Genomic DNA, 13,474 nt, shown 5'->3' with positions numbered 1-13,474 from the left:
TAGTAATTAATTTTATCTCTATTTGTGGGTTTTGTGAAAGCTATCTTTACGGAGAATAAATGGCGTTGTGTATTTGGCTATTGTGGTGAGCTAATATAAATATATATTGTGTTTTCGCTGTAAAACATTTTAAAATTCGGAAATGATGGCTGGATTCACATGATGTTTATCTATCATTTGCTGCATTGGACTTGTGATTTCACGAAATGATATGATATCCCTGTCGCGTTAGGCTAGGCTATGCTAGTCAGCTTTTTTGATGAGGAGGATCCCGGATCCGGCAGGCTGACTCGTTAGAGGTTTTAACAAGAAATTTGTGGAGTGGTTGAAAAACGAGTTTTAATGACTCCAACCTAAGTGTATGTAAACTTCCGACTTCAACTGTATGTATGTACACATTTACTACTTCCGCATCCCAAAAGTGGCCATTTCAGGCACTGAACAAAGCTTGTGAATATAGTCAGAGGAAATAGTTCACGGTGTAATGTGATAATGCTGTTATTGTCATGGAGCAGACCAGACAGGAGGCCGCTGAGGCGAGAACGGCTCATAATAATGGTCGGAACAGACCAAATGGAATGGCATCAAACACCTGGAAACCATGTGTTTGATGTATTTGATACCATTCCACTGATTCCATTCCAGTCATTACCACAAGCCCGTTCTCACCAATTAGGGTGCCACCAACCTCCTGTGACCTCTGTCCACTCTGGGACAGGAAGTCATTAAGAGGCACTCCTATTGATCAACAGTATTTTAAAAAGGTTCAAGTCTGCTCACAACTCAATCATGATTTAAGGTCAACACCGGAAATGGCCTTTTAACTAATGTGACTCGAAAGGATATGATACATTTCCTTTTTCTCTCCGCGATCCAAATGAATCATGAAACATTGCAATGTGTAGTACTATAGAAGCGATCACATCTCTCTAAGTGAGCATAATAATAGTCATTTCCATCCTTCGGACATCCATCTTTCCTCCTTCATAAAGGGAGAGGAACTACAATATCTGCCTGTCTGTGTGTGAGGGAAGCAGGATTAAGGAGAGGAGACAGAGCCCCTAGATACATACCTGAGAGCAGGGCAAACTGCCGGTGCAGCTGCTCTATGATGTCGACAGCCAGCAAGGGCCTGATCTCTTGCTGCATGATCTCATCTGGGGAGGGAAACAGGAGAATGCCTCCAGTCAGCAATCACAATATCATAGGAGAAAGAGCAGTATTATTAAAACACTAGCGTACAACATGTCCCAACTAATCAAGCCCCGAGGCCATACCCTGGCCCAGTCATCATCAGTGGACAAGCCATCTACATCAGTGGAGGCTGCTTAGGGGATGACGGTGCATAATAATGGCTGGAACGGAGTAAATGGAATGGCATCAAACTTCTGGAAACTGTGTGTTTGATGTATTTGATCGCATTCCACCTATTCCACTCCAGCCATTACCACAAGCCCTCGCTCCCAAATTAAGCTGTTACCAACCTCCTGTGATCTACATGTCTGACTAGTCAGCTCAGTATGATCTGTGGGAAATGAGGGCAAGGCTGGGCGCTGGACCTTTCCACAGTGTCTGTTCTCTCTCCAACAGTGGTCTCCATGTGTAACGCTGCCCCTCGCAGTCAAGACCTTTAGCTGTGAATGCAGATGAGCTTTGTGTGCCTTTGTTAGATTTCCATTACAAGCTGCAGTAGCGACTGTTGCCCCCTTTCACACAGATCATTCTTTCATTGTGTTGTTCCTGTAAGACTTAGTAGCTATTCTGGATGATTGGAGGGGAGGAGGGGAAGGAGGGTTGATGAAGCTCCATCAGTCTGCCTTAATGGTTTGGGGTCACCCTGGCCTGAAGCACACTGCAGCTAGCTTTTCACTGTGAACAAAACACCCTCTGTCTGGCCATGGTATAAAGGAGTGTATTAACACAGACTGCACTTTATCCAGTCCTGGTCCTCCAGATGTTTCCCTATAGTCAGATCACGTGGTCAGGATAAACTCCAGGCCCTAGTCAGTCATATCTGCTGTATTGTTAGTCTGGTGGGTGTGTTGTCCACACAGTGTTGATTCTGTTGCAGGTTGTGCCAGCAACATGTGGAGACACCATGAAATAATGCCTTGGCAACACAGAAGGGCGCCATTCTCTGCGCTCCACCCACCTCATCCCAGTGTTCACCTCACCTTTTGCAAGGGAGCCTACAGCCTTCTCCATTTGCTCCAATGAGCAGAAACACACACATTCACTCTCCGCTACAGGAACACATCTACTGGATATGAGGACTTACAGTACATACTGTATTTTCCCCTAATCCAAGCTGTGTGGTAAACTGAATGAATTTATTATTGTGACGTGCCATTAATGAGATATTCAAGATTGTTGATCGCATAAGGGTCAAAGTGCAATGCAATATTGTCAGATATGAACTTGACGGACAACAATATAACAACCTCAAACTTGTATGATTCCCATTTGAGAGTTGCACTGTATGCACCATTTTCTCTGCCTGGAAAGTACATCATTTATTTAATAAATGTTTAACGTTAGTTTACCTCAATATACTATACAGAGGGCAAGCAGGTTTCCTTGTAATCATTAGCTATGGTGAGTTATATGATCATGTACAAGGTCCTTGAATTCCTTAAATCAAGTAGCCTACTTCACTTTACCCTACCTTCCCTCTAAATCTATTTAAACAAAGGCTCAGTAAAGCTAAAAAAAAAGCATCATTGCGTAGCCTACTAATTAACAACATTGCAGCTGTTGAGAAATAATGAGTAGAGGACTGGATAAATGACACAAGCAATTACAACAGATGTTATATATTTGTAGCCTACATAACTTTTATACACGCAACAATCTAATTTTCACACAGTTGGCACCAGGAAAAAAAGCCTGAAGCACACTGGCATCTCCCCCACAGAAAACTGCAAAACAACTGAGGCATTTTGTCCCTCAGCATTAACTACGGACAGACAGGCAAGAGTCCCTTGATCTCCTCAGAGGAAATGCTGAAGAATGTCTCAGCCTCTTGGTATACTGTTGTAATGGAAATCAAGTCTAGGACCAAGGCTAGCAACATAAGTGACAACAAACGTGTGTCTCTGTTTGGCATGTAAACACCCTATAACTCCCGACAGAGAGCCAGCCAGCGAGCGAGGGGAGTGAAAATACCTTACCTATGACAGGTCTGGTTCTCTTCATCGCAGTGCCACTATAGTTGGGTGTGAGGAGAGAGAAAAGTCACACTAATCCAGGCGACGGGGGTAAATCACACAGCCAGCAGCGGAAGTTAGTCAAAACAATTTTTTCAACCATTTTCATCCCCTTTCTCCTCTTCGGACTTCCTGAGTAAGTAACCCAAGACACACACATTCCCCACTTACACACACCCGAACACACACATACCCAGCTCGCAAAGTATTTTTCTAAGGAAGGAGTGCATCTGTTCCTTTGGGCAATTTTTTCAGCCCCAGCTGTGTCTCACAGCTCCACTCTATTCTCTCACAAGACTCTCTCAGCGCACAGCAGCCACACAAGCAACCTATCAGGACTCAGGGAGGAGGGAGAAGGAAAACACTGCTTACTGCCTCTTTAAGTGGGGAGCAGCCCCAAATGTTAACTATACTTCTGAGAAAGAAAAAAAGAAAGAGAGGATCAAATCAGAGCGTTCCGTGTTGTGCTCTGGTGTTCTCCTCCCTTCAGCATCATCCCTCTCATTAAAGTCACGTGCTGACTGTGCACCCCTTTCTGATCTGACTATGTCCTTTCCTGTATCTCCTCTCTTCTCCCCCCTCCCTCCATCCATCCCTCTTCTCTAAAAGCAGCTGCATGGGAAGACAAGGGTGTTTATGGTCCTAGAGGAAGTATGTCCCAAAACACCAGTGGCAGCTACTGAGGCATTGTATGTTAAATAAGCAGCTTTCCTTCCTATTGTACACTGTATTCCAAAATAGTGAGATTCACTGAAACGTGCTGTACAGTTTGCCACATGAAATGTGTTACAATATTCGCACAAAGGACAACATGAAAACCATACTGTTGTAAATCCGATTAAATGTTTTAATGGACCTGAATGTATTGTATAATTTCATAAACACGTCATTTAAAATAATCTCACTCCATGTGGTACTTTGAATCTATGTCAGGGTTTAGACTTAAAACTCTACCCTTTATTTTGTAAACAAACAAAACAAACTCTACTACCCCCCCCCCCCCCCCCCCCCCCCCAGGGAGAGCAGGGAACTGTGCACCTGCATGTAGCCTAAATAAGAGCGGGAGAGAGAGAATGTAGCCAGTAGATCTGGTATTATGGGATAATTAGCTCTGTGTTTAATCACTTGGCTGGTCAGCAGCAGTCTACAGCAGGGAGATCAGCTGTGTCTGAACGGGTAGACAGGAAGTTAGCTAGACTCCCTCTCTGCCCTGTCGACCTGCCTGCCTGAGCCACCATGGATTTCACACACAGACAATAAGCCTACTGTTACAGGGTTACGTAACAAGAGGCCATTATTGAGGACAAAATAAGGAGACAGCCAATTGTTCAGAAGGAGTGCAAATCAATATGTTGATACATTTTCCATTGTTCTCTTTCCAAACAGAAGACACACGCCACAAATACACTCAAGTTTTCTGTATGTAAAACTATCCACCTCCAGGAGAGGACAGTTGATAGGCTGGATTAGCTTCCCTAATGAGCATCTTAAAGCAGTGGACTATCTAACACAAATCATCCCCTCAGCGGACCAGCGGACCACAGCACTGTTTTTTGAGCTCCCCTCCCATCAACATGTGACTGTAAAGACACTCAGCCAACCAGCCCATGACGTTCCTCATCCAGTCTGATCCCTGCCACACGACACCCACCCACACAGATACACACACACGTGCGCGACAACACATACATACAGGTGTGTGCGTATAGAGTAACACATTTAACTAAATGGACATTTAACACAGAAGCACAATCAAATTATATGCATAAAGTATTGTATAAAAGTAGTCCATCCTTGTCATTTAATAGTGGTTGATACAGCCTCTCCAGAACAAAAGCTTCTGTCTTAAAGGAAACCTCCACCCAAATAAGATCTTTTGGTATTTTGTCCATTGTTGACAACACTCACATTTTCACTATATGTAACTTTCAAAATACAGAACTCATTCCTGTATGATGCCTTTTGCATCATATGATGCTGCGTTTTGCATCATATGATGCAAAATGCGATTTCTGTATTTTAAAAGTTACATATCTTGAAAACTCAAGTGCTGACAAGCAAAACACTTAGGGACTATGTCAACAATGGACGAATGAAACAAATACCAAAAGATAGTTTTGGGGTGGAATTTTTCTTTAACTAAAGGGACATGAGAATCTGTGACCAACACTCCATTCTGAGCGCAGCAGGAGCCCATAAAACAGAGTGAGGTAGTGTTTTTTGGAAGAACTAGGTCAAGCATCTCTCCACCACCGCCCTCCACCAGTGCTTTAAGAGGAGGAGAAGCCCTCACGCTCACACTGATATCTACACACAGGGAGAATTTGAGACTGCTAATATTTCTCTCTGTAAGAAGATCAAATAGAAAATCGAACATCCTCTTACAATATGTGTCCAGTACTCTCCATCATTGTAGTAGTAAAACTACCTTTAAAAGGTTAGTCTAACTGAATACATTTGGTAGAATTGATTGTGTTTATACAGAAATCAATGTATTCCATTTGACTTGCGTTGCTAATTTTCTCACAAAGCAGTGCCACATACAGTAGATCTGTACAGTACACAATTCCATATGTACCCAGGACATTTTCATGGTCATGGATCTACGAACAGTACTGATGTAATCTCAATATTGTTGGAGAGGAAGTTTGAATATAGTAGATATTTGTCCGTAAATCCACATACGTCCAAAAGAGCACGTTTCCCATTGACACTCAGGAAAAGGGCGGTCGTGCAAGAAAACAATAAAAGGATGTGTCAGACAGGTCCATTTATCTTCCAATAACAAAACTCCCCTAGTGATGGATATCAAATGAAAGCTAAGCCAAAACTGTCTTTGGAAGTTGGACGAGCTCCAGATGTGTAATGATCTGGACTTCAGGTGGAGGGTATACCAACCAACCGATTAGATAAAAATAGGACAACAAATTGGGATTTTGGCCATGAATTTTGGCCAACATTCATGTGGAAACTCGTTCTAGGAACAGAATGAATGGACGTCATTATGGTGCTGAGAGATGAAAGGATCTCTGAGGAAGAGACGTCACAGCCATGTGATGGTCGATGTGGTTTCAGTCTTACACTCAGGACATTAAGATGGATACCCCATTCTCTTATTAACAATCAAAAACTTCTCGGAATTGCACTTGGACAGATACAGAAACAGCTTTCTGGCAATAAAATGTGTCACTTTGTTCCGACTAAAGAACATTATCTCAGAAACACCTTTGAATGCAGACAGTCCAGGAAGAGCAAAAAGTGGCACATATCCTTACTTGAATGTACCCAAACAATTTAATTGCATTTATATCTTCAGATACACATATTTTGAACCAGATGCCCTGAAGGACATAGGCTTGGCAGCTAACTGGATACCATAGGTGACTATTTGCTTCAGTTACAAGGGATAATCACACATAAGAGACAGTGCATGTCTAGGCATTGAGGGTTTGTGGCACCATCAACTGCTTCTGGGTAGGTTATTTTGTGACGTCATTCAACTTTTCCAGCTAGTGTTTTCCAACATATTTAAAACAGTCAGACAGGACATCTTTATCCAACCATAGACACCATGATTCAGATTGTCATTCTTTTTAAACATGGAGACATTTTTTCTGCTGTCATTGCCACTTCTCCACAGAGAGAAACATTAATAATTGTGCAAGCTTGCATGCATGGTATAAGACGCGTTCTACTCAAGTGTTCTTTAAAAGGTTGTTGTGATGTGGAGCTTTCTATCCAGGACAATGCAAGCCATTTGACATGCAGATAGGAAAGCAACCTGGCATATAATAAGCATGTCTGAGAAGGTGAGAACTGCCATGCCTATTCATAAAGGCATCAGTCTAATATTAGAAGGTAAGGCATACCTCAGATAACAGCAGCAGCAGACTAATGAAATCTCACTAAAGCATTTACATATAGCAGGGCCTTAGCAGCATCACATCAATCAACAAGCCCAGCATTATGGTTAGAGCGTTGGACCAGTAACCAAAAGGTTGCTGAATCGAATCCCCGAGCTGACAACGTAAAAATATGTTGTTCTGCCCCTGAACAAGGCAGTCATTGTAAATAAGAATTTGTTCTTAACTGACTTGCCTAGTTAAAAAAAAACTGACAGGGGGATGGAGTGAAGGAGAGGTGCTGAGTGGGAGGTTGAGAGGGAAGAGAGGGAGGACATACTTCTCCCTGTGGCTGACTCAGTCTTCTGACACACCCCCAGAAAGCGGTGGTAGGACTCCATCTCCCCGGCAGAGATACGCACCATGGAGGAAGCGCCACGCGTGTGCCTCCCACATGCCGAACACCGTGAGGGGATGGTCTGGTACCGCTGGGAGCCGTCCATCCTCCCACCACAGCAGAGAGCCAAAATATCTGCACTACTCATCTCTGAGATTGTGTGCGTTTGTGTTCAAGAGATGGCTTTCCTGCACACCAGCCTGTGTAGTTCCTTCCTACGCAGTGCCTAGTGTAGTCAAGGTCAGTCCAGACTCCAGCCAGGGAGACGGGGACGGAAAGAGCTCGGAGCGGCTACCAGAGCTTCACTCTCCTCCCAGGCTCAGTCTTCCTGAATCACCCTGGTCTGCTTTTCAAGTCCCCTGGACGCTCTTCTCTTACAGTGCCTTCCATCTGATAGTCTGTCTCTCAGCGCAGCACATCTCACACACACACACATAATGTACACAGTACGCACACACCCAGTCCCCTGCCAGCCTCTACCACTGCAATTATTTATCTTCAGTCCCGGGAGCCAGTGAGCTGCTGCCTCTGACCTCTGCCTACGTCTCTTCCCTCTCTATGCCAGGCACATGCAACAGAGGATAATCAAAAACCCTTCTTATGTAACCTCTATATAAGCTTAGGTGACTTCACACTCAGGGGAGAATCTAACAGTGAAATGCACCATGTATTTCTCTGTGAAGCACAACATGTATGCACAGAAGCAACGGGTAACTATACTGTATAATACATTCCAATGTGAATTGATCAGGCATTTTGAATTCCCCAGCTCTATTTGTGACCAGGTTCCCACAAGGTGTTCACAGGGTAATCACCGGCCTCTCTGTTAGGTCACATTGCTGAACGTCTTAAGCCTGTAAGCACGCAGAGCTCCTTACTCAAGACGTCACAAGGAAAAACAACTCCACTCAATCACCAGCCCCTACCTACTGCTATCTACTGAGCAGGCTTCTCCAGTAGCACAACTAGCTTACATCACATCTGTTTCACACCACTCGGAGGCAAAAGAGCCATGGAAACCAGACCTGTATGAGTGTGAAAGAACATGTAAATTAAGGTTTAAAGTAGGTAATCCAGTCACTTACACATAACTGAGCCCATGGCGAGGTCTTCCTGTCTGGACCGAACCAGACCGTTGAACACTACAGTCCTGCCCTGGGGGCTCCAGCTGTGGTTATGGAAAAACTCGCAGAGCACCACGGAGCAGATTCCTTACAATGTGTGTGTCTGTGAGTGTGTGGGTGCATGTGTGTGTGTTCTGTCAGGGCTCTCGCCAGAGGTCTGAGTTCAAGTCTTGTGACCAGTGGAGCTCAGGAGACTGGCATGGTTTACACCAATATCCTCAACTATACCCTGAGGCACTGGGGCTTCCCTTTCCTCCCCCACCCAGCCCAACATTCAGCCTCTGTGCTGTGGAGTGCTGTGTGTGTGGACAATGTGCGTCAGGAACACAGCACAAAAGGCACTGCTTTTCCTCCTTCTGGCTGTAGCTCATTTACTGTCCTTGTCTCAGAAGCACTTTCTCACTCCACCCTCCCAAGACACTCTCATTGGCGAAGGGCATGTACTTCATGAGAATAATAACACACAAGAACATTATCAGTCATACTCAATCATACTACGTTACACCCATGGTCATAGCACTTGGTGTAAGTTTGTAGAACTGCTATTGTAGCCTACTATCTGACATTTTTTTAACACTCATTTACAAATCTGCGTCTTCAGGCTTCACCACACTGTGTGCCGTAAGAACTTAACCATTACATCATAATGTGTCCATTTAGTGTCAAAGTGATGACCAATGTGTGTGATGCTATAGTCTTGATGTTTGTCACATGGAATAGGAGCCAGTGGCCTTCCTGCTTTTAAAAATACATAATACACAGGTCTGTATCTTAAGCTTACCTTTCCACTGGCTGATAAACATAGATCACTCTCGCTAGCTAATCTTAGTACACTGGTCTATTCAGGGACGACTTTAATGACAGTGATAGGCCTATATTTGGCTTTAGTGTTTACCTCTGCACGCACCTACAATACACATTTACTACAATAAACAGCTCAGTCCAAAAAGATCTCAAACATTCAGTGCACATATCACATAATCTGATATTGCCACATTTTCAATTTAATGTAATAAAATATATATGTAAAAAATTAAAGACGCAATGTCCCTACAGTCTTTATGGATGACTTTGAGATACGACTCCACAGACTATGCTCAGATAGTTGGTCTCCCAGGCAGAGAGAATGGGTGTCTACAGACAGACTTATATTCCTAAGTGGTGTTGATGTGCAGGAGGTCACTAGTTCAGATGTTTTACTCACAGTGATGATGTCATCTGAGAAGAACTACAGTGGCTTGTGAAAGTGTTCACCCCCTTGGCTTTTTTCCTATTTTGTTGCCTTACAACCTGGAATTAAAAAGGATTTTTGGGGGGGTTGTATCATTTTATTTACACAACATGCCTACCACTTTGAAGATGCAAAATATTTTTGGGGTGAAACAAACAAGAAGTAAGGCAAAAGAAAAAGAAAACTTGAGCGTGCATAACTTTTCACCCCCCCCCCCAATACTTTGTAGAGCCACCTTTTGCAGCAATTACAGCTGCAAGTCTCTTGGGGTATGTCTCTATAAGCTTGGCACATCTAGCCACTGGGATTTTTGCCCATTCTTCAAGGCAAAACTGCTCCAGCTCTTTCAAGTTGTATGGGTTCTGCTGGTGTACAGCAATCTTTAAGTCATACCACAGATTCTCAATTGGATGGAGGTCTGGGCTTTGACTAAGCCATTCCAAGACATTTAAATGTTTCCCCTTAAACCACTTGAGTGTTGCTTTAGCAGTATGCTTAGGGTCACTGTCCTGCTGGAAGGTGTACCTCCATCCCAGTCTCAAATCTCTGGAAAACTGAAACAGGTTTCCCTCAACAATTTCCCTGTATTTAGCATCATCCATCATTCCTTCAATTCTGACCAGTTTCCCAGTCCCTGCCGATGAAAAACATCCCCACAGCATGATGCTGTCACCACTATGGATGGTGTTCTCAGGTTGATGAGAGGTGTTGGGTTTGCGCCAGACATAGCGTTTTCCTTGATGGCCAAAAAGCTCGATTTTAATCTCATCTGACCAGGGTACCTTCTTCCATATGTTTGGGGAGTCTCCCATATGCCTTTTGGCGAACACCAAATGTGTTTGCTTATTTCTTTCTTTAAGCAACAGCTTTTTTTCTGGCCACTCTTCCGTAAAGCCCAGCTCTGTGGAGTGTACAATTTAAAGTGGTTCTACGGACAGATACCCCAATCTCCGCTGTGGAGCTTTGTCTCTTTGTTGCCTCTCTGATTAATGTCCTCCTTGCCTGGTCTGTGAGTTTTGGTGGGCGGCCCTCTCTTGGCAGGTTTGTTGTGGTGCCATATTCTTTCCATTTTTTTATAATGATTTAATGGTGCTCCGTGGGATGTTCAAAGTTTCTGATATTTTTTTATAACCCAACCCTGCTCTGTACTTCTCCACAACTTTGTCCCTGACCTGTTAATGGAGCGCTCCTTGGTCTTCATGGTGCCGCTTGCTTGGTGGTGCCCCTTGCTTAGTGGTGTTGCAGACTCTGGGGCCTTTCAGAACAGGTGTATATATACTGATATCATGTGACAGATCATGTAACACTTAATTGCATACAGGTGGACTTTATTTAACTAATTATGTGACTTCTGAAGGTAATTGGTTGCACCAGATCTTATTTAGGGGCTTCATAGCAAAGGGGGTGAATAGATATGCACGCACCACTTTTCCGTTTTTTATTTTTTAGAATTTTTTGAAAAGTAATTTTCCTCATTTCACTTCACCAATTTGGACTATTTTTGTATGTCCATTACATAAAATCCAAATAAAATCCATTTAAATTACAGGTTGTAATGCAACAAAATTGGAAAAACGCCAAGGGGGGGGAATACTTTTGCAAGACACTGTCACGACTTCTACCGAAGTCGTTGCCTCTCCTTGTCCGGGCGGTGTTCGGCGGTCGACTTCACCGGCCTTCTAGCCATCATCGATCCATTTTTCATTTTCCATTGGTTTTGTCTTGTCTTCCCACACACCTGTTGTCAATCCCATTCATTACCTGTTGTGTATTTAACCCTCTGTTTCCCTTCATGTGTTTGTCAGAGATTGTTCTTTGTCAAATGTTGTGTTTATGTGTATAGGTGTGCGACGGGTCATCGTACCCATATTTGTTTTATGTTTTCCTATGAGTGTTATGGAGCAGGTTACTGGGACTATAATTAAAAAACTCCATTCTACACTCTATTTGACTCTCCTGCGCCTGACTTCCCTGCCACTTATACACGCAACTGTGACAGAATCTCTGACCAGATAATATATGAAGTCAGCAGGAGAGGACACGACGTCCATGGAGGTGGAAAAGCGCGTAATGGAACAAGCGAAGGAGATGGACTGTTTGAGCGCTGTCATGGATCGCATTGTCCAGAATATGGATCGCTGGGAGAGACAGGGAGTTTCTCCAGCGCCTCCACTGCCACAACTGGGATTTACCTTTAACGCGTTTTCCCCACATGAACCTAACAAAATCCGTTTACCCCTACCCACGGGTTACAACGGAGATACTGCCGGCTGCCAGGGTTTCCTCCTTAAACTGAACTTATATCTGGCCACGGTCTCCCCAGTACCATCCGACCGGGAGAAGAGTTCCACCCTCGTCTCATGCCTTACCGGGAAAGCCCGGGAGTGGGCCAGCGCTGTGTGTAGAGAGGAGAATGCGGCGTTGGACCATTTTGAGGAGTTCACCCTTTATTTCAGGAGAGTATTCGACCATCCTCCCGAAGGAAAAACGGCGGGTGAGCTCCTCTATCATCTGAGGCAGGAGACGAGGAGTGCCCAGGAGTTTGCTTTGGAGTTTAGGACCTTGGCTGCCGGCGCTGGATGGAGCGACAGGGCCCTGATCGACCATTACCGTTGTAGCCTACGAGAGGACGTCCGTCGGGAGCTGGCCTGTAGAGACACCACCCTTAACTTCGACCAGCTGGTGGACATGTCCATCAGGCTGGACAACATGCTGGATACTCGTGGACGTCTAGATCGGGGTCTGGTTGTTCCATCCTCCCGCACCCTCTCTCCCGAACCAATGGAATTGGGAGGGACGGTGCGCCGGGAGACCGGAGGGGGTTCCCGCTCGAGCACCATCTATGGTCGCAGAGATCACACTGCTGGTCGGTGCCGGGTTGGTTCCTCTGGGAATAGAGAAGGCAGGCAGGGCACTCTGGCATCACCCCAGGTGAGTAGGCACCATTCTCATCCAGAGCCCTCTGTTGCACTTATGTTTGTCTCTGTCACTTTTCCGGATTTTTCCCTGCAGTCCCAGTATAAGGCGCTAGTAGATTCAGGCGCGGCTGGAAATTTCATTAATAAAAATTTAGCTCATAGTTTAGGGCTCCCTATTGTGTCTGTGGATATGCCTGTCCCTATTCATGCCTTAGATAGTCGACCATTAGGGTCAGGTTTTATCAGGGAGGTCACCGCACCGTTGAATATGATAACGCAGGAGGGTCACAAGGAGAAGATTAGTCTTTTTCTTATTGATTCCCCTGCGTATTCTGTGGTGCTAGGTCTACCCTGGTTAGCGTGTCATAACCCCACTGTTTCTTGGCCACAGAGGGCTCTCACGGGGTGGTCGCGAGAGTACTCAGGTAGGTGTTTAGGGGTTTCCGTTGGTGCTACTACGGTGGAAAGTCCAGACCAGGTCTCCACCGTGCACATTCCTCCAGAATATGCCGATTTGGCTCTCGCCTTCTGTAAAAAGAAGGCGACTCAATTACCACCCCATCGACAGGGGGATTGTGCGATAGATCTCCTGGTAGACGCTGCATATCCCAGGAGTCACGTGTATCCCCTGTCGCAAGCGGAGACGGTGGCTATGGATACATATATCTCTGAATCCCTGCGTCAGGGGTTCATTCAGCCATCCATTTCACCCGCCTCTTCGAGTTTCTTTTTTGTGAAGAAGAAGGATGGTGGTTT

At 44.7% G+C, this 13,474-nt stretch overlaps 1 protein-coding gene across 12 annotated transcripts in view; it reads right to left on the bottom strand.

The window, feature by feature from the left end:
- LOC129855296 (guanine nucleotide exchange factor DBS-like) overlaps window positions 1–13,474 on the bottom strand; it is an 87,339-nt gene that overhangs the window by 60,156 nt on the left and 13,709 nt on the right. For 10 of the 12 annotated variants that reach the window (XM_055922797.1, XM_055922798.1, XM_055922796.1 and 7 more), the window contains one exon: window positions 1,074–1,157. In XM_055922797.1, coding sequence (XP_055778772.1) covers window positions 1,074–1,157 — 84 coding nt within the window. Of the gene's footprint in view, window positions 1–1,073; window positions 1,158–3,170; window positions 3,693–8,530; window positions 8,771–13,474 lie in introns of those variants that run through there. The other 2 variants (XM_055922802.1, XM_055922801.1) reach the window with 2 other exon arrangements.

This window comes from Salvelinus fontinalis, chromosome 5 (assembly GCF_029448725.1).
Source record: "Salvelinus fontinalis isolate EN_2023a chromosome 5, ASM2944872v1, whole genome shotgun sequence".
In the NCBI taxonomy this organism is placed as follows: domain Eukaryota; kingdom Metazoa; phylum Chordata; class Actinopteri; order Salmoniformes; family Salmonidae; genus Salvelinus; species Salvelinus fontinalis.
Note: the sequence above shows the minus strand (reverse complement) of the source record. Positions and strands in the feature narration are given on the sequence as shown.